The sequence below is a fragment of the Natator depressus genome, chromosome 8 (genome assembly GCF_965152275.1).
Source record: "Natator depressus isolate rNatDep1 chromosome 8, rNatDep2.hap1, whole genome shotgun sequence".
Taxonomy (NCBI): domain Eukaryota; kingdom Metazoa; phylum Chordata; order Testudines; family Cheloniidae; genus Natator; species Natator depressus.
This window is the reverse complement of record NC_134241.1, coordinates 103901394-103926565: the sequence shown is the minus strand read 5'-3', so window position 1 is coordinate 103926565 and position 25172 is coordinate 103901394. Positions and strand designations below refer to the sequence as shown.

The 25172-nt window shown below is 57.8% G+C and overlaps 2 protein-coding genes across 3 annotated transcripts; one reads left to right on the top strand and one right to left on the bottom strand.

Annotated features, from left to right (window-relative positions):
* Positions 1-1926: 1926 nt before the first annotated feature.
* On the top strand, positions 1927-13361 carry PLK3 (polo like kinase 3). Of its 2 annotated transcripts, none has more exons than XM_074962333.1 (15): positions 1927-2177; positions 3642-3749; positions 3877-3993; positions 4960-5089; positions 5196-5283; positions 5815-5910; positions 6863-7061; positions 7600-7726; positions 8254-8363; positions 8525-8642; positions 9279-9362; positions 9854-10016; positions 10680-10809; positions 11140-11250; positions 11884-13361. In XM_074962333.1, exons 1-15 carry the CDS (start codon positions 1947-1949, stop codon positions 12076-12078), a joined length of 2007 nt encoding a protein of 668 aa, XP_074818434.1. In that variant the 5' UTR covers positions 1927-1946; the 3' UTR covers positions 12079-13361. The 2 variants fall into 2 exon arrangements, with proteins under 2 accessions (XP_074818434.1, XP_074818435.1); XM_074962334.1 differs by lacking the exon at positions 1927-2177 and adding an exon at positions 2495-2513.
* A 3517-nt stretch (positions 13362-16878) lies between these two features.
* DYNLT4 (dynein light chain Tctex-type 4) lies at positions 16879-21978 on the bottom strand. The gene is made up of 2 exons (XM_074962332.1): positions 21896-21978; positions 16879-17694 (listed from the first exon to the last, which is right to left on the bottom strand). Exons 1-2 carry the CDS (start codon positions 21976-21978, stop codon positions 16950-16952), a joined length of 828 nt encoding a protein of 275 aa, XP_074818433.1. The 3' UTR covers positions 16879-16949.
* Between the last annotated feature and the right edge of the window lie 3194 nt (positions 21979-25172).

Here is a 25172-nt window from a genome sequence, read left to right as displayed (position 1 = left end):
GTTGTCTTTCCTGGACATGCTCCTTGAACAGCTTCATGCCTCACTGTCTGGCAACACCAGCGTCATGCTAATATGGTCAGAGACAGAGTGGGAGCTCACCGTGGCAGGGGGTGGAGCTGATCTGAGTCTCCCAAGCACCATGTCAGTGGCTAGTAGTATATAAATGTTCTGTAGCATTGGATCAGGGTAACAGTATAATACACCATGATGATGAGATGAACAGGGACAGCCTGTGGACCTGACCCAGAGGAGCCAGGCAATTGCCTTGCCCGAGAGCCCTCTGCGCTGCCTGTCTCATAACAAACACCTGGGGGCTGGCGTCGAGCTCCCCACCAGACCCCCTTGCTGTGCTTCTGTACGTAATGCAAGTCTCTCGCCCGGCTTCATCCGCTCACCCTAAAACCCATACAGCCTTTCAGCTCCAATCAGATTAGTGTCTGACACATGCCTGCTGGGTGAGGGGCTCATATCCTGCCCTGGCAGGGGCAAGAGACTCCGTGACATTTTAGGGTTTATTTTGTTTTCCATCTCTGCCTGTGATTCTCTAGTAAAGCCTGGCTAGGCCTGTCCTCCTGACCCTCTCTGTCCATCTTACCAGCTGAGGCTTTCCCCAAGCCCTGCCTTGGCATCTCTTCAGACTTGGAGGACCAGGGATCGGGAAACCTAAATAGCTTTAACATGCCAGTGCCCTTCTCACTGATTCCTGCCCGAGCTCCGGCGCTGGTAGGCAGAGCCCACCAAGGGCCCACTCCTGCAGGGTGCTGAGCTCCCGCCGCTCAACTCTGAGCAGGGTAAGATGACACAATGGGAAGTGAAGTATGAATCAAGGCAGACGGTGACCCTAAGAGCCCATCATGGTGGTAACCAGCCACCCCTTCCTATAACCCGCCCTGCCCCTTCTACAAAAATGAATGAGGAGAGAAACTCCTTGCAGGAAGAGCCTGACTGGTCCCATCCCCCTGATTAAAGTGCTCTCCTGTCAGATAAGACATTGGCCCGGATCCCAGTCGTCAGGTGCCTAAATACGTTTGAGCATCTGGCCATTATCTTACCCGAATAGAGCCAAACACAACAGATTGCAGGAACGTTGCCGCAGTATTTGGGGCCATTGCTGCAGGATAGTGGAGTGATTTGGTTATAAAATACTTTGGGAAAGAAACCCCCATTTCTTGTTCATCTCCAAAACAGGCTGGGGACAAGGAGGGCTCTGCCGGGCTGTGCAGACCCCAACTCTTCCCTGCAACCAGCTGTGGCTGTTACACCAGGGGAAGCAAACACCTGGCAGCCGGAGTGTGGGCCCAAAGGACGAAAACAAACCCCAGGGACCGAATCCGCAGCCTTCTGTGGGCTGGTTTCTTTGACGAGGTTCAGCCGCTTCCAGGCCTGCCCTTGTGAACTGAATGTTCCTTCTTTGGGGTTCCAGGGAGGGGGGCAGGGCAGACGCAGCCCCCCCCCGGAGGTTACTCTGTTGAAGAGTTTCTTTACCCTGCGGGGGGACTGCCCCGCCCCGCGGGTTCTCGCAGCAATCGCACCAGCGGGAGCCCTGAGCCGGGGGTCTGACTTCAGCCCGAGGGGAAAAGAAACCGGGGGGCAGCACAGCCGACGGCCACTCAAACGCAGAGGGTAAAATCCCTCCCAGATCTAGCGGGCGCGCTGCGCTGCCGCTGTCCCGTTACTAATTCGCTCGGTCGGACTCTGATAGAAACGCGGCCCGAGGCGGGCCCGAGGCGAGCCCGCCGCTGCCCGCCGGCCCCGTCTGTGAGCGCCGCGGTCTCTTTAAGAGCTCGCCCCGCCCCCACCCGAGGGGCGGGGTTCCGGGGGTGACGTCGGGCCCCTGCGTGGATTAAAGGCTCTGGGGTTCCCTGGCTGCGCGGCTACAGTGTGTGAAAGTTCCAGGGCGGCTCGCCACGTGTGAGGGGCTGGAGGCGGATCGGCCGGCGCCCCCCATGGAGCTCGCCCGCTACGCGCAGCATCACCCCTTCCACTGCAGCCTCATGGGCTCGGATCCGTACAAGCCTGTCCCCGCTGCCGGGGCCGCCCAGCCCAAGCCGAGCCCAGCCCGAGCCGAGCCCCAGCAGCCGGCGGCGCCGCCGCAGCCCCGAGCGGCCGAGCCCACCCGGATGATCGCCGACCCGGTCAAGGGCAGGCTTTACTGCAAGGGACGTCTGCTGGGCAAGGTACCGCCTGTCCCGGGGGCGCTCGGCGCGCGCGGAGGGGGTCCCGCAGCGGCGGGGAGCGGCCTGCTGGGTCGGGGGCCCTGGGGCCGGGGCGGCGCCCCTGGGGGCAGAAGGCTCTTTCCCTGGCCTCTCCGTGCGAAGCTTTGGACCCCCCGAGGCCTGGCTGGGGCGCTGCTCTCCGATCCCGCCCCACTCCCCAGCCCCCGCGCAGGTAGGAGCTGCTCGTGGGCTGCCGGCCGATGGGGGTGGGCAGCCTGGCTCCGGTCTCTGCGTGCTCGGGGGGCGCAGCTCGCGCGCCTGTTCGGCCCTGCGGGGGGGTGATGCGGCTGTGAGCTGGTGAGTCACCCCTTTCTTCCCTCCCCCATCCCCGGCACTGGGCCGCGGGAGACTCGGCGTCTGTTCGGAAGTGCCCCGGGCTCTCCCCCGGCTCCGCTGAGAGCTTTAGGGACTTGCTCTGGGGTGCGATCCAGCAAATCTCCCCGGGGCCTGCCCTCTCCCCCCCGCCCCGGGGAGCCCCTGCGGGGCCCGGTTCTCCTGAGACAGCCTCCGGTTTCATTGCTCCGGCAGGAGCTGCCCCCGGAGCGGGTGTTTGGCTGCGGCACACCCAGCCTCCGCTGCCTGTGATCGCCCCAGTGGAGGGAGGCGACTCAATACTCTCCCCCTTGTGCCTCGATAACTCGTTATCCTTAGCGACACCCCCCCGCCCCCGAAAAGCGGCTTTCGCCCCGGACGGGGCAATCGGAGGCTTCTGGTGACCTGCTGCCTTCCGCAACCTCCTCTTAGCATCTCGGTTTCAAAGCCCTGCCAGTGACCTCCCAGCCGGAGGGAGGGGGAAGTACTGAACAGGGCCGAGTTCTTTGTTCACTCCGGGCCGGGGCCTCATGGTTGGCCCCCTTGGCTGCTGGGGCTGTAGGGCAGAGGCTGATCCCCCATGAAAGAGCCGCTCGCCTTCTCCTTACCCTTCAGAGCTTTGTTCCACCTAGGGCAAGGCGCAGGGCGCGATTCTGTGGCTGTGTGCCTTGCATCATGGCAGAAAAACCTGCCTGTACGGTTCTCTCTCCCCCCGTGGTCCAAAATCTTGGCCTGTTCTCACTTCCCTCCCATGTGCAGGACTTTCCAGTTGCTCTTGGGGAGAAGACTCAGTACTGGTGTGGTGGGAGGCCAGGCATGATACAGACTTTACAGGAACTGATTTTAGAAAGTGGCCTGACTCAGGGCTGTCACTCCAGATTTTAATAATGGGGCTTCTAGCATGACAGGAAACCAGATATTTTGGTTTTCTTCAAAGCCCATGTGTTCCAGGGAAACCTCCAGGAAGTCAAATGACAATTGTTCTATCCTGAGCAGGTGGAGCTGTGAATAAGTGAGTCACTGACATGTGTTGAATGCTCTGGTGACTTCCAAGAGCAGGGGGAGGAATGGAGAACGGTGACCCATGGGTAATGACTGCCTCTTCCTTTGCAGGGAGGATTTGCAAGATGCTATGAAATGACAGACGTCAACAGCAACAAAACCTATGCAGTGAAAGTTATTCCTCACAGCCGAGTGGCTAAACCACACCAACGGGAGAAGGTATGTGTGGAAGTGATGGCTGAGCGCTCAGCCCTGGGGGAGAGCAGAGAGATTTCAAGCTTGCCCGGAGCAAGGTCTTTGCATAGTGATGGGGCTGCTGGTTGATGGGCTCCTTCCTCGTTTTCAGATTATGAATGAGATCGAGCTGCACAGAGACCTGCATCACAAACACATTGTCAAGTTCTCGCATCACTTTGATGATTCGGAGAACATCTATATCTTCCTGGAACACTGCAGCAGGAAAGTAAGTGGTGGGCTCGCCCCATATGGCCCGTGGGCTGGTGTGGTGCTGTTGGGAGTGCTGGTGCATGGATTCGAGGTGTCAGTCGTGTTAAGGGGGGACCGTGCAGCAAACACACCCGATTTGTCTAGTGTAGACAAGGCCGTAGCTGTGTCTTCATTCAAGTCCCCGCGGGCCCCTCGTCACTCACCGCTTATGCACGGATGCAGATCTCGCTTTCTAACGGATGCTTGAATTCACACTCGGCTGCTTGTCAGATGTGCCCCTTTCATTTTCCAGTCCTTGCCTCATTGTGTGTCATTGGCTGGGTAACCGGGTTAGCTAAACGCCACGTGCTGGTCTTGCGTAACCACACTAACCCCGTGACTGGGCTTCTCTTGGTAGGGCTGTTCCTAGATCCTACCCGTTGCTTGGGCCGTTCTAGTCTGGCTCTCTTGCCAGCAGTTCACTCCCTTGTAAATACCAGTGGGGCTGACCCAAAATCCTTCAGTGACCCAAAGCTGCTAAGGTGGCATCTTTGGGCCTGCCTGGACCAATTCAGGCTTTCGCCAGCCAGTTACGCTGGCAGCTTCTCAGAACAGCCCCTGGGTAAAATGAGTGGCTCACGGCCATGGCTTCACCAGAAGTGGTATTTCGAGTCCTTTGGCCTGACCAAATATCCTGCTCCAGGAGCAGGCTGCACCTCTTAATCCTCGAGCCTGAGGCCGGAAGAAATCGCTGGGGTGATCTAGTCTGACTTCCGATATAACATGGGCCAGAGAACAAACCAGAGCCGCTCACACATGGGAATCGAACCCATGTTTTTCCTGGAACCAGAGCCAGCTCCCCTGGTCAGAGCGGGGCTTGCCAGATTAAGATCAGGGGTCTTCACGCTGCAAACCACCGCTTGCACTAGTGTCTCAGGCTTCTGATAAGGCACGTCCCTGACTAAGGAGGTTTTCGCTAACTGCTTTGCTTTTCCTCTTCCAGTCCCTGGCGCACATCTGGAAAGCCCGGCACACGCTGCTGGAGCCGGAGGTGCGGTATTACCTCAAACAGATCATATCAGCCTTGAAGTACCTCCATCTCAAAGGCATCCTTCACCGGGACCTCAAACTGGGTGTGTACCATGACCTGAGCGCCTGTTCGGGGGGCAGGGTGGGGAGCAGACCCCTGGGTAGCATCTGGTCCTGTGCTGGTGTCCTAATGCCTCCCTTCTGTTGTAGGCAATGTTTTTGTCAATGACAACATGGAGCTGAAAGTTGGAGACTTCGGCCTTGCTGCCCGGCGCGAGTCTATGGACCAGAAGAAAAAGTAAGACTCCTAACGTGCCAGGCTTTCCTGCTCGCCTGCACCCTGATACTTCATTCTTCCCCTCAGCCCCATACCCTGCCTGGGAAATCGCCCTCCCATCTCTTAGCTTGCTGTAATCAACTGCTGGCCCTGCCTGGCCGGGGGGAGGGGAATGCACAGGGAAGATGGTGCCTCCTTGTCCCGGCCCCACACTCAGGCGGTGAGGGCAGCTGTGTGGGGATCAGAGGCCGGAGGGAGCTTGGTGCTGGGTCAGTAGCGGGGGGAGAGGTGGTCTGTGGATGCAGGGGGAGGGATCGTGGGGGTTCTAATCTAGGGAAGGTGTTAAATGGATCCTGAAGGGATGGGGGCAGGGTGCTTGGTGCATTCCCTGGAGAATGAGGGTGATGGAGTCCTGGTGCTCTGAATGCAGAATGTACATGCTGGAGCCCAGGGCTCGCTTGTCTACCCCGTCAGCCAGGGAGCTGCATGGAGGAGGACTTGTGCTCTGGTTTGTTACTGCGCCGCTGACTCTGCTCTGCTCTCTCCCTATAGGACGATATGCGGCACCCCCAACTACCTCGCCCCTGAAGTGCTCCACCGGCAGGGCCACGGGCCGGAGTCAGACGTGTGGTCTCTGGGCTGTGTCGTGTAAGTTCCCAGCTCTTGTTGCAAAGCAGGGCAGGGCTGGTGGGAAAAGAGACTGCAAGAATGACACTGTCCTGGGCAGCTTCCTGGGAAATCAGCCAGATCCAGTCCCCAGCGCAGATGAGTGAGCTGGTCTCTGGTTTGCACGAGTACCAGTCAGATGCCACTAAAAGCAATGGGCCTTGCTGAGGGCCAAGTTTAGCTTGCAGAGATTTTATTACTGCTCCTGGACTGGAAGCAAAGCCCAGCTGGACTGATCCTGGGGCACCTGCAGGGCTGGCAGTTAAGGGGGGGAACCCCGCCGTGCTTGTAAATGGCTGGCGCTTGGTGTCATCCAGTGAGCCCATTGAGACAGACCCCTGGTGCTCTGGAGTCCCGTGTTGCTGCAGATGACACTGCTCTGCAGAGTGCTTTCAAAACAATGGAAAATGTCAGACACAAGGGGTGGTCACCAATCTATTAATATGGGCGGCTATCGCTCCCCACAGTGCGAATCGTAAACATTGCTTGTGTGGCTGTTTGCCCTGGTAAGCCACAGGCTTCCTGTTGATCTTTCCATTCACTCAGGCCTGGACAGATGGAGGCGGAAGGTGGGCTCGCACAGCGGTGAGCTCAGCCGCCGGGGGTGGGACTGGGGCAGAGTTTAGCTCCACCCCTGCTAAATATAGAAGTGGCTCAACCGACATTCCTGGTTCCCAAGGCTTCCTTATCTCGCGCTGTAAACGATTGCAGGGAGGCGCATTCCGGATGTGACTGCAGCCTCTTGCTACTTAGAGGATGGTGGTTGCTCAGAGGCTTGTTATAGGTGGCACTTGGAGCCGGGTGCAACCTCTCATCAGCGTGTGAATAACTTCCGTGCCTTGTAATTGCTGGGCTGGGGGTGAGTCAGGCCGGGGGTGAGTCAGGTGGATGGGGACGTGTGCCCAGCCCTCACTCCCATCACCTCTCTTTCCAGGTATACCTTGTTGTGCGGGAACCCTCCCTTTGAGACCTCGGACCTCAAGGAGACGTACAGGTGTATCAAGCAGGTGGAGTACACCCTCCCAGCCTTCCTCTCCACGCCAGCAAAGCAGCTGATCACGGGCATCTTGAAACGCAACCCGCGGGACCGCCTCACGCTGGAGGAGATCCTGGACCATGAATTCTTCACCAAAGTGAGTGGCTCTCCTGCAGGCAGCGAACGCCCCCCCACCCCTGGACCGGTCGGAGGAGAATGAAAGCAGGGTGGGCCTGGTCTCTGCTCGGGTGGCAAACCTCCCAGGGTGTATGTCTCAGTACACTGCGCTCCTCCCATGACCCAGTGCCCCTGCAGGCTGCAAAGGACACCAGACTGCTGGAGACCCCAACCTGCAAGTGGCTGCTCTCCCTGAGCCTGGCTTATTGGCCATTAACATCACTGGGTCTTTAGCCTTAGCGTGCCTCCTAAATACCCTTGTATACATTTGAGCTGCATCTGCACTCCGGGGCCATGTGGCTGTTACACGTGAGCGGAGGCTGCGTCTCAGGGAGGCCGATTCTCAAGTGTAGCCCTTTCAAGGCAGCTCCCAGGAAATGTGAGCCGCCACTGGCTGTCAGAGGAGAGAAAGTGGCCACTGCCAACAAACCAAGGGCAGCTGTTGTCTGTCTTGCTGTGTGATGTGTGGTCCGTGGAGGAAGGTGAACCAGACAATGACACGCTCGCTCTCTCCCCAGGGTTACACACCTGATAAGCTCCCCCCCAGCAGCTGTGTGATGATGCCAGAGCTGAGTCCCCCCAACCCGGCAAAGAGTCTGTTTGCAAAAGTCACCAAGACGCTGTTTGGGAAAAAGAAACCCAAAAGTAAGTTCTCTCCCTCTGTCTGTCTTGGCTTTCGTTGTTGGCCAGCAGGTAGCATGAAGCCACTTAAACCTGATGGAGGATGGCACGCCTGACCTCTAGAGCTCGGTCTGATCTTCCCCGGAAGCTTTTATTCTGATGCTCTGTTGCACAGAGCACCGCTCCAAGCAGGCGAGTCCTCATTGCCTAGGTTCTGCAGAATGTGCTTGGAGCTGAAATGCCATTCCAATCCCTCTCCCTTGGGATGGAAACGTTTCCTTGCAACTTAGCAAGTTCACCGGGTGCATGAGAACCAGGAAATGAAACTGACTGAAACTGCCCAGCCTGGTTTCGCTGGCCAAGCTGAGTGAAGTGCAAAACTGGAACAGAATCAGGGGGTGGGAGAATGTAAACAAGATCTCAAACTGCTTCTGCTCTCGGCTGGGGCCAGTGGAAGGACTCTAAATATCGATCCTCTGACCCACCAACTCTGCTGGCCTCCCTGACCATCTGCTGGGTCTGCCGACTAAACGTCTCCTTCTTCCTTCTAGTTAAGAAGGGCCCCTCTGAAGAGAGAGAGGACATCTCCAAGTTGGTTGTTGGCCTCATGAAGACCTCCATCTGCAGGCAGATGAGCTACAAAACTGTGGAAGGGAATGAGGTAAGATTGAAGGCTGGGAAAGGGGAGCCTTGCTGGCTCCTTGGGCGAGGATCCTCTTCCCTGAGTGTCGGTGTCCTGGCAGGGGAGCAGGGATGAGGTGGGGCTGCTCCTGGAACAGAGCCCCAGGTGGGACAGTGTCAATATGCACATCCTCTCTCCAGGTGATCCCCTTGACATGTCAGAGCGCCAGCTGCAGCCCCGTGGAGACGCTGGCAGAAGAGGGTTCGCGGAGGTCCGTCTCCAGGTCCATTAGGGGGACAGCAGCCAGCAGCTGTGAAGGTGAGTGAGGCGGAAGCCTGCTTCGAGCAGCTCCTGTATGTAGAGCTGTCCTGCCCTGAGATTCTAGAGTGTCTTGCAGCTCTGCCCCTGGCCTACCGGGTGGGAGTGGCAGGGAGGTCAAGGAGCTGCTGGTGAAGTGTTGCACTGGGCTGTGGGAGGGGCACTGGAAACCCTGTGAGATCCCCAGCTGCCCCACGGAGGTTGGTGCTGACATCACACTTCCCAGCAAGGAGAGGACCATGTCTAGAGACAACTTTGTGCCCAGCTGAGGGTGGGGGTTTGAATGACCAGTTACTGTAGACCCCAGATCTCTTCCTCCCATGCTTGTGACTCCCTGGTTCTGGCTGATGTGGTTTCCTGTTGTGAAGACGGGGGCCTAAACTTGAATCCCTCTATTCCCCAGTGACCTCAGAGCTGTGAATTCAAACAGAACAGTAGCTCTTCGTGGCAGCTCCACAAAATCCCTGCCCTTGCCTTGTGGGGAGGGAACATCGTCTTGTGTCTTGGAATCTTCTTTGGCTTCAGACACAGCATGCTCCTCGGCAGCAGCTGATCGGGCTACCTGTCTTGCAATTTCTGAGCTGATCAGCAGCTCTCTGCCTCCAGTATGGCTGACGGATCTTTCTTCCCCTGCAGTGTTTGAAGAGTGCATTACAGCCTCTGCAGTCACTGAATCTGCCATCAGACTCCTGAAGAGCTGCCTGTCCACCATGCCTCCAGGTAACACGGATTCTCAGGCTCTTGCCGGTTCTCAGAGCTGCATCACACACAGGGTTAGCAGGGGGATGGAGGGGGACAACACAGGAGGGCCAGGTGTAGTAGTTTCTCCTCGAGGCTGGTGTTGGCTTGGTCAGAAAAGACTTCCATGGTCCCGGAGTGTGAAACCTAAGGTGGGGAGCGGGGATGTGTCCCCATGGCTGCCCAGTGGCACTTATGGGACTCCAGCATCTGTAAGATGCTCTGAATGGAGACTGGTGCCTCCTGTAGGGAACTGGCTACTTCCAGTGGTATTGAATAGGCTTAGGGAGGAAGCTGGCTGGGGTGGGTAATGTGGCTGGAGCAGAGGGCTGGACCTCTGGAGACCTGGCTGGCTCCCAATCTGCCTGCTGGGGCCAGCAGAGGTGCAGGCCACCCGGTGCTTGCTAGCATCCTCCTTCATGAGGCACATCCTGGGTGTCACCCTGCTCACAATCCCTTTGTGCCCCAACCAGCTGAGCGGAACCCTGCCTCTCTGGCTTGCCACGAGCACTTTGCCTGGGTGAGCAAGTGGGTGGACTACTCCAACAAATACGGCTTTGGCTACCAGCTGTCCAACCACCGCATCGGGGTCCTCTTCAACGACGGGACGCACATGGCTCTGTCGGCCGATCGGAAGTAAGTGGAGGCCATGGGCCACCTGGATGTCTCTGCTCTGTGTGTGTGTGTGGGGGGGGGGGGCGAGTGGGGTCTCCTGGCTTTCTTCCTGCATTGGCCACTGGGCAGCTGCGGGGCACTTAGAACTCAAAGCAAGAAGGGGAGGAGAAGGTGCGGGGTTGGGGGGACCCTGTGAGGGCTTCCCTGCAGAACAGCAGCGTTCCCCCTCCCCAGGGGCTGGGCCGAGCAAAGACTAGCACGGCTACAGGCCAATGGGGACCGGGAGGCAGTAACTGTACACGCCGAAGGGGGTGAACTCCAAGGAGCATGTTCAGGTCCCAGGGGTACAAGCCCTGTTCCTAGACTCCAAGCCTTGGGCTGGGCAAGGGGAGCCAATGCCCTTCTCCCCAGGTCTAAGATCAGACTCTAACGAGGCTGCCAGCTCCTCTCCTCAGCAGGGCCCATGTCCTATGGTTACACCTCAGTCACAAGACGAGACCCTCAGACTATTGCTGGCTATGAGCAGGTTCTGCCGCTTACACTAGAACCCCCCATCCAGCTGAGGGTGACCTAGGCTCCCCACAGTCTGGAACCTGATGGTGGAGCCCATGCGCATTGCACTGCTGGCAGTGCAGGGACTCGCTGCGGGAGATGGAAGCTCACCTGGTCTCCTCCCCTTTCCAGGATGGTCCATTACAACCTGACAAACAGCAAACACTTCGCCTTTCCCATGTCGGCCATCCCAGAGCAGCTGCAGAGCCAGACGAGCGTCCTGCGGTACTTTGCCTCCTACATGGAGCAGCATCTCATGAAGGTGAGTGGCCTCCTGGCTGTCCAGAAGCCAATGCTGGGGGGTGGTCTCCTGGCAGAGCAAGCTCACTTGCTGAAGGGGGAGCCTGTGGCTCAGCAGGCGTGTGGCATAAATACCGGGGGGGACAGCCGGGCATGCTCCTCGGGGAATGCACTCTGGGGAGCTCAGCTGGTGGCTTGTGCCTGGCCCAGGCACTGTTTGAAGTCTCGCAGCAGTAGAAGCCTGTGAACCAGTGTGTGGCTGAGATGCTTGCTGGGTTTTGTCCTTGACCCAGCTTGCAGAGAGGCTGCTGCTCGGGCAGGAGTCGGTGGCTAATGTGGATTCTTCTCCTAGGGGGGAGACCTGCCCAGCATAGATGAGATTGAGCATCCTGCACTGCTGCTCTTGCAGTGGGTGAAAACTGACCAGGCCTTGTTGATGCTCTTCAGCAACGGAACGCTCCAGGTATGTGTGGGGCTCTGTGGATAGAGGGGGGAAGATGGCATCTGCCCAGCTTGCCAGTCCCTAGACCTCCGCGTAGGTTTCCCAAGGCTGGCTCTACAGAGCTAGCCCCCACCCCTCTGTAGATGGCTGCTTTCCTCACCTGCAGGGAGCAGCTGCTTTCAATGCTTCTCTACTTATCCCAGATAATCTGTTTCAGGGCTGGAGTTTTCACACCAGGGCTTAGGAATCAGTTCTAGTTACGGGGGATTTCTTAGTCTTCCCCCAGAGCTCTGGGGCTCCTAGGGGGAGACAACAGGGGCAGAGCAACATCCCCACTTGGTCTCTTGCTCAGCTAACCTCTTGATTGGAAACCTTTGCAAGGGGAAGGGGGCTCCTTAGCTGAGTAGCCAACCTGTGGCTTCCCAGCATGGGACCCTTAGCCACATGTGTCCCTCCCAGCTTTTGTTAGCCCTGAGGCTCCCCTTCTGCTTGGCCTAGCCATGGCACGGGGGCTGCTCTCCTGACTGTGGCCAAAGCTCCATCCCAGGTCGGGGAGAAGGGGCTGGCTGAGGTCCAGAGCATCAGCCTGGGAACTATGAGACACACCCAGCCCGAGGCTGGAGAAGTAACTCCTCTGTAACATGGCTCTCCTAGGTGAACTTTTACAACGATCACACCAAGGTGATCCTCAGCAAGCCAGACCATTCCTGTCTCCTGACCTACGTCACCAAGGACCGCAGCTCCTACACGTACAAGATGAGCAGCATCAGGGAGCTGGGCTGCTCTCCAGAGCTCCAGTTCCGGCTCAAGTACGTCCTCAAGCTCCTCCAGGAGAGGGCCGATGCCTAGGCTGGGGCCTTGGGAGAAGCCTCCTTGGATTCGAAAGCCTTCCCCTGTCATGTCAATGGAATGAGTGACAGCTCTGGCTGCCCACCAGAACTTTCCTACCCAGCTAAATATGACCGGGCTGAAGGAACTTAGAATAGGGCATCTGGATATTTTGACTTAGCAGCAGCTGGCCTCAGCATCCTTCATCTCCTGATGCCTGCCAGCTGTTGATACTGAAATCCTTGCCCTGGCGTTTGTCAGCTGACTGCTTCAATCCATGGAGGAGACGGGGAGGTGTGTGTGGGGTGAAGTTACACGTCAAGTTTACTCCTGTGTAATCTTTACACAGCTTAAGTCGTGCACATGGTTGGGTAGGGGAATCTCCAGGGGACAGCTGTTCCTTCTCCTCCCATGCTGAGCAAGCTGAGGAGAGAAGGAACAAACCCGATTTTTAAGGGGGAGAAAAATCTTTGTCCAGTGTCTAAATGCCTAAATGTTACAGCCCAATGCCTGTCCAGGTCAGTGTCCTGTCCTGGCCTTGGAGCTGGGGCAGGGAGGAGCTGAGAACCATGCTCCATCTGGGCTTGGTTAGAACCTCCCTGCTCCTGCCCTGTCTGGCCCACGTGAGGAAGGCTCCTAGTGAAACCTGCCCAGCCTGTGGGTGGCTGGGGTGAAGGAGACGCTGCTTTTAGCTCCTCTGGCAGCGCTGCTGACTTTACACTGAGCTGCTACCCCTAGGGACTCTCTTCTGCAGAGGGGGGAGTCCTCCATGTCACTCTGGCCCTGGGGGTGGGATCTTAGCTAACACGAGCATCTTGCCTAGAGGCCTGAGAGCTGGATGGGGGCCAGGGCCACTCAGCAGGGGTGGGAGAGCCTGCTGTGGGGCAGACCAGCCTAGGCACAGACACACCAGGAAATACTTTATTGAACTTGAAAATATCTCTGAGCTTAATGCTCAAGGTACAGCAGGAGCCCAATCGCTGTGTCAGGAGGGGGTGAGAATAAGGCTACCATCTCTGAGGGAGGAGGTATGGTGTTGCCAATGCCAAGAGCTCTAAGGCAGAGCCTTCGTGTCAGCCCAGGCTGGCCCCTATTCCGGCCATGGGTGGGGAACGGGAGAACTGCAGAATTGTTACACTAAGGAGGGGGCAGGGTCCCTCTCGTGCTGAGGCTTGGTGCGGGCACATCCCCTGCTTGTCTTGCAGCGTGCGCCAGGGAATGTAAATTGCCACGGTACAGACTCGAAATGCTTTAAAAAGGGACCCGATGAGCCCTCAGCCAGCTGGGACCTAAACAGGGTTGATTTTTTTTCTGGTTTCCAAATGCAGGTTTTTTGGCCTGATGAAATTATTTATGTATTTGTATTTATATTGAAGTATTTATTTCACCCCTTCTGTGGTCTCCTGTCTGTGCAGGGCCCTGTTTGCTCCGTGCCTTGCTCACTAATAAAAGTGTTCCTTTTATAAAACACATGGGCCTGCTGCCACCCCTCTCTGTACCTTCTTGGGGAGCTGGGCCCTTGCTGGGGCAGTGCCATGTCTCTCGCTGCAGCCCCTGGCTCAACGATAGTTGCCTGCCTGTATGGGCATTCCCTGTGCACTGGGGACATTAACCTGCCCTATGCAAATGACTCCATGTATCCTCCAGGACCTAGGGCTACGGCTCCTGGCTCTTGAGCAATTGACTCTACCTGGGAAGCAGCCCTCAGGCTGCCCCTCACAAAGATGGCTGCAGGGGTGTATTATTGCAGAGGGGCAGCACCCCAGTGCGCTGTTTAGCAGCTGATCTGTAGTGCTCCTACATCTGCATCATACTCGGCTTGTCTGAGTGCTGGGGGTCCTCAGAGCCTGGGGTAAGGTTAGTGCTCCCATGTCGGGGGGGGGGGTGGTGACTAAGGGGTGCTGGAGAGACAGCACCCTAAAATCAGGGCCATCCCAGTGCTTATTCTCAATGCTTTCTTACACACCCTGCCTTGCTCTCACCTGTGCGGGATGGATCGCTGCTCGTCTTCGACCCTGCCATCAACTCCATGCCGCAAGGGGCTGGCAGAGATGAGAAACTGGTTTTAGGCCCCTCTTGCTTTAATCGTGAACAAGTAAAGCTCAAATCCTGTCCCTCCAACCTGCTGGAGCAACATGAGTCCCTGGCTATCTGAAACGCTGCTCGGCTGCTGAACAAGGGGTCTGGCTGGTGGGACCTTAACGGTGCTAGTGTCCCCTACGCAGGTAAGGCCAGGTACAAAAGAGGGTTGGAGGGAGATCTGGTCAGGAGGCTTCTCAGCTATTGCCCACTGAGGAGCGGCCCGTAAAGCGCTCTCCAAAGCAGGGGCTGGGGAGGATTGTCTCGGATCTGGTCTGCTGGGTCAGAGGGTTGGATCCATGTTCTCTGCCCTTACGAGCTGCTTTGTTTTCAGAACACTCTCAATCCGCAGCAGCGAGATGAGCTGGATGACACGGGGCTGGTGTAGATGGGGCGAGGGGGGGCTGCCTCGTGAGCCAAAAGGGTGCTTGGTGCTTTGGCAGGGCAGCAGGTGCTGCTTGTCAGCCTGAGCTCTGCCTTGATGGAGGAGCTAGGCTGTGACACTGCTGAGAGCTCAACAGGCTGGTTTCTGCAGCTCTAGGGGGGAGCGGGAGGTCCAGCCAGCCCCCTCCATGACTCAAATAGGGCTGGTAGCACACAATGGGGCCCCTGGGACTGGGGTTGCCCTTTGTGAAAGCAGCTGGGAGAGGAGCTAAGAATGTGCAGTCCTTTAATCCTGTGCTGGGCTGCAGAGCAGAGAGACCCCGCTGAGCCTCCACTCCCAGGCCCTGAGCTCTGAACACGAGAGGCCTGAGAACAGCTGGCCTTGCATTAAATCCCTCAGCTGCTGGGCTTCCTCCCTAGGGTGTGGAACCTGACTGAAGGGCTGACTCCAGGAGGTGCTAGATGCTCCCCCCAGGGAAGTAAAAAGCCCCCCAAGGTGCAGTTTCCTTTGCCTGGTGCTTGCAGGGCAGCAAGCTTTGGGCAGCTGGCTAGTGAGGGGCTCCTCACCACTAAAATGTGAGCACCGGCCATTAGTTAACAGCTTCACCCCGCAAGGCAGGGAAGAACTAGCCCTATTGCGTGGATGGGGAGCTGGGGCGCTACCAGCTGAGAGCGGATCACCAACCATGTACATTCAAAAACCCTGAGATTGGCTTCACATCCCAAGATTTCAGATCTGAACCTGGCCTTCTGCCAGCTGAGCCGTGGACTCCCCTCAGCTCCTGTCTTGGAGCTTCTCTCCATGCTCTCGAGGGCCAGGACCTACCTCTGCCTTTTCGAATGGGAAGTGGCGATGCCCCCATAACCCTGTGCCTCCAGGAGATGGGGCTTTCAGAGAGCACTCAAAGGTGGGGCTGAGAACCCAGCTCCCTCTGGCCCTGCTCCCCAAGTACCAGCCCATCCTTCCTCCCCAGGCTCCAGCTTTCCAGTCATTTCTAGCAGCTGCCGTCAGCACCCCCAGAATTCTCCTTTTCTTAGCCACCTCTCGCCCTGTTCCTGTTGCATCCTTGCCGGAGCTGGCTCCTGCAGACCCCACTAGCACTGCTGGGGCGAGCTGCACCTGCCTCCTCCCGGGTGGGCGCCCGCACAGACTGTGCTGGCATTGTCAGCGTCCCAACAAAGGGGCTGTTCTGTGGGTGGGAGGCTGCTGGCTGTGACACAGCTACTCTCTGTCTGGGCCCCCCCGGGGGCACAGCGTGAGCCAGCGGGGGGCTAGTGCCAATGGGGGCAAGTGATGACAGAGCTGCAGGGCCCTGCCGTGGCCCTGACATGGCGAAGGAGGAGCCGGGCCCCTGTGCTCCGGCTGTGGGAGTTGGAGGCAGGGCTCCTGGCGAGCTCAGACCCGCGGGGTCCTGGAGCAAAGCTCCTCACCTCTCTGGTGCCCTGTGTCCTGCCGTGTCTCGCAGGGTGGCGGTCAATACCTTGCCACTCAAGCCCTTTGGAAGGCTCCCAAGGCCTGGGCTTGGGTGGGAGGGTGTTAACGTCTGCCTGTGAGCACCCTTCCCTCCAGGTTGTGCTGGTCCTTGGCCTGCCCTTAGGGGCTAGTCACCCTCTGGCCCAACGAACATGAGTTGGGACCACTGGCTCAGACCAGTCCCTTGTGGCTCATGGCAGGCTGGGGGAGGCTGGGTGGAGGTGGAGCAGCTGGAGGGCCTCCAATGCACCCCTGTCCTCAGGGCTCAGCAGTGGCCTCTCCTACCACGGGAGTAGCCAGAAAGCCGGGGCCGGGAGGGTTCCAGGGACTTGCTCAGAACAGCCAGAGCTCTGTGCTCAGAGGGGCCCGAGCTCACTCCCCTCCCTTGCTTTCCCAACAGGACAGGCCACGATTCAGGCCAGCAGGGGATGCAGGCGTTGTGGCTTCAATTCCCAGCTCTGTTACAGCCTCCCTGGGGAAAGTCCCTTAGGCCGAGATTGCCAGACGTCGAAACCTTGTAGGCAGGCTTAACAATCTGAGCTTTCCTCTCTGCAAAAGGGGCAGAACGCCCCCACGCCTCCCCTTTGCCTGCCCTGTCAGTGCACACGCTGAGCTCGCCCTCTGTGTCGTGCAGCGCCTGGCACAGTGGGGCCCCAAGCTCAGCTGGGGCCTTTAGCTGGTATGGCAGTCCCCATCACAACCCCCCGCCAGCGAGTGGGACCCGGGGAACAGCCCATTCTCTCCTGACCCAGGCCCCCACGGCGGCAAAGCACAAAGGCCAGGCTTCCCCGTGCTGCCGGCCAGCCCCACATCTGGTTAAGAAATTACTGGTTGGGAGTTAACACAAGCCCCGGAGGTCAGGGCGGGCTTCTCTTTATTTCTGGCTGGGTCTCTCCTGCCGTGCTGTCGGCGGTGGAGTGTGGCACTCGGATCCTGGCAGGAGCTGGCCCAGGCACTACTCGAAGTACAGCCCGTGCACCGTGGCCACAGCAAAGAGGGAGGCGTTGACGAAGGTGGCGGAGGCCATGCTGTCGTTCTCCGGGTCCCAGAGGCAACGGCTGGCCACCTGCAGGCTCTGCTGGCCCTGCTGGCCCAGGAAGACGTTACAGACCAGCTTGTAGCGGGGCGGGGTGAGGTCCTTTAGGCGGCTGCGGATGAGCTCAGACAGGCTCTGGGCCAGCTGCCCGCTCGTCACCGGGTTGTACTTGGCATCCCCCAGGTAACTGGTGAGGGTGGACTCCAGAGCCCGCTGGGCCCGGCAGGGGTCAAACTTACAGCCTTCGTCTGGCCGGCTCTTGTAGGTGTTCTCATACTGCGTCTCCCGGATGGGCTGGAAGAGGGGGAGCCCCGAGAAGCTCACCCGCCCGCTGTGCATCCAGGGGCCGATGGAGAGGCGCCTCCCTCCCATTGCCATGGAGACAGAGTTTCTTCGGCTGGTGAAGGGGGCATTGGCGATGCTCATGACGGAGCTCCTCCGCGAGTGCAGGGAGGGCGGCTTCCCCTCCTCTATGCTCTTCAGCCGCATCAGGGGCCTGGGTGGGTTGTCCACTGAGTGAGAGCTGCGGTGGGTGGACAGCAAGCCCGCCCTCAGGTGTGCAGCCTCCGGGTTCTCTGACACTACTGCCTGGTTGAACTGGGCCAGAGCCTCCTGGAACAGTGCTAGCGGCTTGCCTGCCATGCCCCCGGGGTGACACCTGGGTCTGGGCAAAGAGAAGAGCAGTGCCGGCAAGTTACTCCGCTTCCACCACCCACCCAGCTCGTGGCCTGCCTGGGCGCTGGCAGGCAGGACACCTGGGCTCAGCCTGGTCAGGGTTATGGCGACTAAAGCCTTCCCATAGCGGTGCTGGAAATGGCATTGTCCTGCTATGCTCAAGGAGCTTCCAACACCAAATGGGGACGGGGACCTGGTACTGACAACCATTGGAACAAGGGGCCATCTCCCTGGTGCAGCGAGACCTCGAGGCACGTTCCACAGCCCTGGATGCTCTTAGCAAAGTGTCTGGGACCATCAGCGAGCCTGAGCGAGCGGCTCCTGCTTCCAATCCGCATAGCGCAGGAACCCCAGCGCCGGAGCTGCCTCCTGCAAAGTGCCCTGGCCTCCGCTGAGTGAGTTCCCTGGGAATCGCTCTCCCATTGGGCTGCGGTGGCGCTCTGGGGATAACGCCCACAAAAGCCAGGAAGGTCTGAGTTAATTCACAGACACATCAGGCATCTTCCAACTCCTTCCTGCTGCTTCCTCACACTCCCCCTTTTGTGTCTAGCCAGACTCTGCCTGTCCCTAACCCTGCTCTGAACTCCCTCGCCCCTGTAGCTTTAGCTTGTTATCTCAAGGCTGTTTCTATTCTGGTTCACTAGTATTTACTCTGCCCCCAAGTCCCTGCATTCCATGGGGAGCCAAACGTCTCCGCAGAGACCCAGGCAAGAGGAGCCGGTGTGAGTGCTCCCAGCGGCTGGTCTGTTTGACAGGCCGCTCGGGGGGAGGATGGCCACGAGCCGATCCCCTTTCACTTTGCGAGATGTGTAAGGAGCAGCTGTGCCAAGGGCAGCAAAGACAAGGGCCTCCAAGAAAGGACAATTACTCAGTCAAAGGGATGTAAACAAGGCCGGGAGGATGGTCCTGTTGCATGTGACTAGAGCATTTTAAACGGAGCACCAGCTCCCTTGGCTTTGACATGAGATTTCCTATTTTGGTCTCCTCAGGCCCATCACCGTGGTATCTGGTGCCTTTGCGGCTGGGAACCTGTGAAATGGAAGCCGGAAAACTGGCTTGGATGGAACAAGCCCTGACCCAAAGTTCACTCTCCTTTACTGGGAGGGGTGAGGGAGTCTGGCTAACTTGCCCCTGGCGTTTCATGGTCACGGCTACTGCTGCACTTCCCAACTTGTGCCCAGAGTCAAGAAGCAGAAGTGCCAAGGAGGGAGGTTGACTTTCTGGGCTGTTTCCAGCCTCGCTGGATACAGGAAGTCTCTCACCCCTACGCCGGGTGTCAGGAGAGTCCCGGCCAGAGAGTCAGACTAAGGATCGGATCCTCTGGGGGCTGAGCTGGACCACACCTAAGAACTTCACTGAAATTCACCCATCACCCCCTTGCGAGTATGGGGTTGATGTTAACACGTCTCCCCCGGTTTTCAGTGCCATTCACTGTTACTGACATGGGATGTCGAGCAGAGATGGGCACGCTCGGGGTTTTTCCCCCTTTAAATGGACTAATAGGAAACAAATTCCAGCCAGAGACAGACAGGAGCCAGGATGGACGTGACCCCTCAGCACCTTCCTCTGGGTCAATGCACACACGTTCTCTAGTGCTTTGTCCAGCTGACCCATGCAAAGAGCCTCCTGGTTTCTGGGGGCACCACTGAGAGAATATGTGGCCACCAAAGAGCCCCTGCTTCATCTTGCCAAGGGGCAGGCGTCTCCCTGCTCTTTGAGTCAGTTGCAAATGCCCTGGGTATAATGGCAGAGAATCCAGCCTTGCAGTGCGCCTGGTTCTTGGAGAGTGTGAGCAGGTGAGTACACCACAGCAGGCCACGTCTACACTGGAGCTGGTGGTGCGATTCCCAGCCCCAGTCGGCATACTCGTGCCAGCTGTCCTAGAGCTATCCATGGGGTGTCAGTGGGTTTGTACTTGGGGCGGCTAGCCCCTCCCACGGCTCACCACTGCCCATCCTGCCGCAGCTTCCTACTGATCTTAGCCTGCTGGCTCTCACCGAGCTCGCATGAGCGCGTCTACTTGAGCTGGGTGTCACACCCCCAGAGCCGAGTGTGGATGTAGGCTGGGACCCAGCCTCTGCCAACACCTAGGCGGGATCTCCCAGTCCCCGATCCTCTGCCAGTGAATTCAGTGGGAGCTTTACCGTGGAATCCAACAGGTGCCAGCTCACATCCCTTGTGCATTGTGGGTGGGTGGGCGTTCACGGTCCCGCAAGGGTCCGTTGTATTATAAGCAATGCCATGGGAACAAATAGTCGCAGGGCACCTTGTTGCCTGCATCCCATCTGCACTGGGGTGTCTTCACGGAAACGAGGATCCCTGTGCATGCAGGAGAGTGACGGGGAAGCCAGGGCAATATTATTTCTGAGCTTCACTGTCATTTGCTTTTTCCATGCAATGACTAGAAAATAAACGAGCCTGCAATTAATAATTGATCCTTCCCTTGGAAACAGCCCAAATGCAGTGGGCTAGGGTGGGGCAAAAGGAATTTGTGGTGTCACTTCAGCAGGCAAGCCTCGGGCGCGATCTCACCTGGCAGTGCCACCCGCTCCGATGGGGGGCTGCGGGATTGCTGGCAGGGTCACCGCAACCCGGGTCTGGGAGTGGAGATATCCCAGGGAAGAGAGCAAATGCCCGTTATCTCGCCAGCACTTGCACTGGCTTGCTGTGTGCTCCCCTGGAGCTCCCTGCCTGCTGGCTTAATATCCCCCCCCCCCCCCCCCGGTAAATCATTGGCCTCTTTGATGTGACAGTTCAATGCAAGAGCCTTCAAAAGAGCGGGGGCAGGGCTGGGCAGGCTCAGGTCCGTGACTCTGTTGCCTGTACAAGTTCTCTGAAGCCCTGTTTTTTTTCTTCTTCTTTCCCTCTTCTGAATTTCATGGCGTTTTGAGTAGCAGGGTTTGCTTGCTAGAAGGCAAGGCCAGGCTGCCCTATCCCCTCCTCCGGCAGGGGCTGACGGGTCACCTACCCGGACCTCCAGCCCTGACTCCTGGGATCAGATCCCCGCAGGCACCCCCCTGCGCCCATGTGGCACCCCCGGGGCTAGACCTGACCCGCGGAGATCTAATGGCAGGATTGGGGCCTCGGTTGGGGGTGAGTTGAGGGTTTATTTGCAATTTTTTCTTTTTAAAGGGGCAGCAGCTCCCGGAGGGAGCCAATACCAGCCCTTGCCATGTGCCGGGGGTACCGCTGTCTTGTACCCCAACCCACGTCATGTGTCAGGGGATGGCAGCCAAGGAAGTCCCACCATCTCTTCCCAGCACTCTGGGGTGTTGTTACAGGCCCCCTCCTCACTCACCACTTGCCTTTGGTCCTGCCCCCGCCCCCCCATCAAGATGTTCCCTCACCTCTCTGCCATAGACATAAATATCCACTAGTGCTGGCATGTCCCTGGCCGCTCTCCTTGACCAGCCCTAGTGGAAGGCAGGAACCTGGGAGTCCCACTTCATCCCAGATGCCTCTTTCCTCCCTCGTTGCTTTGGCCAACAGTGTCAGAAGGGGCGAGTGGATACAAAGGCCTTGACTTCCAGACCCTTCTGGAAATTCGGCTTTAAAGGGGTCTCAAGCCAGGCACCCAAAACCAGGGCTCACTTTTGGTAGATCTTGTCCCTGGTCTCTAAGTCCCCTGTCCCCTACCCCTCTCGGGAATGGATCCTTGCCTCGACCCTGCTCCTAATCAGAGCCGTATTCCTCTCTTCATCACGTCCTGCCCTGGCTATCACAGCACCTTTCATCGCCTCCTCTATCTCCACTCTCTGCACTTCAGAGGCTTCGGGATGCCGCGGCCCCACTGATCTCTGGCTCTGAGGACCTGGACTCTCTCACCCCAGCCTCCGTCAGACTCCAATTCAGAATTGCCCGGCCTGGTTTGCAGAGCTTCCCAGGACTAGTGCCATGGACCCTCCCAGACATCACCCCACGCATCCTTCCTGCTTGATCACACTGCCCTTCGAATCTCCACGCTGCCTTGTCCTGCTGCCCCCCTGCCCTCCCTCACCGCATCCCCTGACCTTGTTCCTCTCCAATGCTGCATGCTCCTGGCCTCCTCCAACCTGCCTGGTCACATCCATCCATCTACCTGGTCACATCCATGCCACTGCTCCCACCCACTCAGTCCAGTCTCAGCCCCCTCCTCTCGTCCCACCAGTACGCTCCTGAACTGGAGCCATGGCCTTCGCCGCCAGACCTACCTTTCTCCCTCAGCTCCCGTGTGACTTTCCAGGAGGGGCCGGGACATTGTGTAGTAGGGACTCTGCCCAAAAATGAAAGGCATTGTGTTTATTTTGTAGTGAAACATTAGGTGTTGCTATGTGACACTGAAATCCTTTGGCCATCAGGCAGAATAGCTTTAACTCTTCGCTGCCCGGTCCCAGGAGCTCTCCTCTGCATTCTGCCGAACACACATGTTCTCTCTTTGGGGAGTTATTTAAGAAAGTGATAAACTCTGACACAAAATCTATAGCTGTCTAGCTACCTAATCTAGCTACTTAGCTCTCCCCCGTCCGTGTGGCATCGAGTGTGTAAACAAACTGCCCTGAACGCTGCATGTGTGACTGCATGTGTAAACGCTAAAAGAACCAACTCTTATGGCGTATGATTGTTTTGTGGCCTGTATCTAGGTAGCTGAATCCCGACCAGCATTTGAGAGGGAAGCTGTCACCTCCGCTTTGCCCTCTGATTTAGACTTTGTACAAACAAACTTTGTACAAAACCTAAAGGCCTGTAGAAATGTTTCTATTAGTTAAAAGAAAAATCCGAGCAGAGTAGTTATTTTTAACCGTATAACTGCTCTCAGAAGTGTTTGCAACCCAGCAGTGCCCTCCCAGAACCCTGACAGTAGTGACCAGGATTTCATTCTCTTTTATTGGCCAAAAAAAGAGACACGCAGAGTGACCAAACAGCAGAACTAGAGAAAAGCTCAATGGGTTTCTAAAATTCTTTCCTCTTTAATAATCTGAAGTGTTGTTTGTGACCCAGAGAAGGACACATATTACCGAGGTGTGCTTTTAAGCAAAGTGTGTCCCTTTAATTATGATTTATAATTTCTATCCCCCTAGCACATAGGGGCTCTTGTCACAGACCAGAACCCCACTGCGCTAGGTGCTGTTCACACTAGCCCAGAACACAAGTGGTTCCTCTTGAATAGCGGCAGCCTCAGTCAGGGCGTCTTACATTTCGCCACGTGGCCAATAGGCCCTTCACAGCCGCTGCGTGAGGGCAAATCCAGGACCATGCGGCAGGAGCTCCTGCCCCGGCACAGTTGATTCAGTCAAGCATTCTGCTTCCTGCAGTTGCAGAACAGACGAATACTCCATCCAGCCCGCTGTCCTGTCTTCAACACGGGTCAGAGCTGGACGGGTTGAAGGAAGACAGGGCCGTCTCTCATGCCATGATTCACCTTGCTGGTGATTATCTTCTGCCCTGAAGCATCAAGATTGATCGCCCTCATGCTTCCATCCTAGCTTGCATTGGTGATGATTTAGTTGTTCAATGCACTAAACTAGTGAGGAGAGGAGTGAATGGCCTTGCGGGTCTCTCTCTCTCGCCTCACTTATTTATAGGGCCCTGCTCACTGTAGCTGCCAGGAGGTTCAAGGTGGACTCTGCTCTCACCAGCCGTGGGTCACTTAATTCAGCCCTGAACCAAAGACTGGAGATGAGGGAGAGAGAGGGAAAAGGAACAAATCCAAATTTCAGGCAATCTGGGTTCCTATGGACACCCAAAGGGGGTACCCCCCATAATCATGTCCCTGTGTCTCGCTAGGGTGGCAGCAAGTTTCAAGGGTAAGATGAATGGGGTGGTTCACACCTACTTGGAGTGATTGTTTCAGGCTGTCTGCAGACTCAGGCAGGTGTCAGTTACAGTCAGGTCACATTGTCAAGCGTTTCTTTGCAGCTATGCGGGCGAGGAACATTGTTTTTTCTAATGAAGGCTGAGATTCTGATCTGGACACGAGGCACCAGGAGTTGGCACAAGCCTGTAGTGCCTTCGCCTTGGTCCAGCCCTGCTTTGGTGTCTGTTCGTGTGGACAGACTTCTGTGAACAGGAGAGTTCTGCACCCGGACTGGTCTGATCTCTTCCCTCCAAGTGTTCAACGGACCAGACCCCTGCTCCTGAGGGTCACACCCCGGGCACCGCTCGTTTCTGTGGACACAGGTCTGAGGGCGGGTGGCAGGGGCGGGGCAGGTTCACAGCTCATTGAGGCCCCAGCCAGCTCCTCCCAGCCGTTCCCACTTCCCATCAGCGTTGGCACTGCGCCACCTGGGTCGGTCATGTCCCCTGCAAAGGAGTGCTGCAACTAGGAGCCACTGGTGTGCTAGCCGCAGCCCAGGGCCTCTGCCAGCGTGCTGGGCATTTGCTGAAAGGGAGGGGGGAACAGCTGTGATCCCTGTGGGACACCCCATGAGAAGGCTGGTGAGGACGAGGGGTGGCTGCAATGCTCCTTTGCCGCGCCAGCCACCACCGGGACGCATCGCTGATGTGCCGAAGCAGCGTCAGGAGCCGGGGAGCTGCGTTGCTACAGGGGGTGGCCACAGCCCTCAGAGTGGTCCGAGGAAGCGCCCGGCAGCGTGGCCCCGTTTCCAGGGTCGGGCGTCCGGGGGCGTGCGCGATGTGGGCTTGGGTGCAGGACGGCAGCTGCGGTGCCTTTCGCGCTAGTGACTCGAGGCCGGGCATTGCAAGGCTGCTGTCTCTGCCGCGTGTGGGTCCTGGCTCCTTACAACTCATCCGTGAAATGGCACAAAGAGAACCTTGGTCCGAGCAGCCGTGCCACTGCCCTCCCTCCATCGTCCAGCTGGCTCGGAGGCCTGGCCGCAAGGCGACTGGCGTGCTGGCAAAGGTCACTGGCTGCAGGACTTGCCTCAGTGCCAGCTGCTCGGGGACAGAGCCCAGGCAGGGGAGGCTGGAGACAGATCTTTAGTGTTGAGCGCTGGCCCCTCTGCTGCAGCACTGCGGGCTATCGCTAGCCAAGAGGGGCACGGCGCCCATCCCCATGTCTGGTGGGTGTAGACTTCCTCTGGGCTTTCTAGGACTCCCAGGAGAACACCCCACCACTTCCCGCAAGCACCAGGATCTCCCCTGGAGGCCTGGCCCCCCTCCGAGCGCTGGCCCAGACAGCCCCATAGCAAAGGTGCGTGCCCACCGCACATGCATGTTCTGTGTGACCCCACAGCTGTGACTTTGCCCTACGTTTGGGAACTAAGAGAGCCTGCGGGCCCCCCGGAAGTGGCAGCAGCTATTCAGCCGGCCTGAACGACGGGTGGGGCTGGGGGGCACCGGAAAGTGCTCAGCTGCCGGGAGCCGTTTGCTTTCTTTCAGGGGCTGAGATCCGCTCAATAGCTTCGCCCCAGGGGCTGGCCACGGACCAGCCCTTCAGTTCCAAGGCTGAGCCAGGCTGAGCTCCCAGATGGTGGCTGGCTCTGGAAAGCAGATGCTGTGTGGGGTGTGATTTTCCAGCTGCTTTCCCGC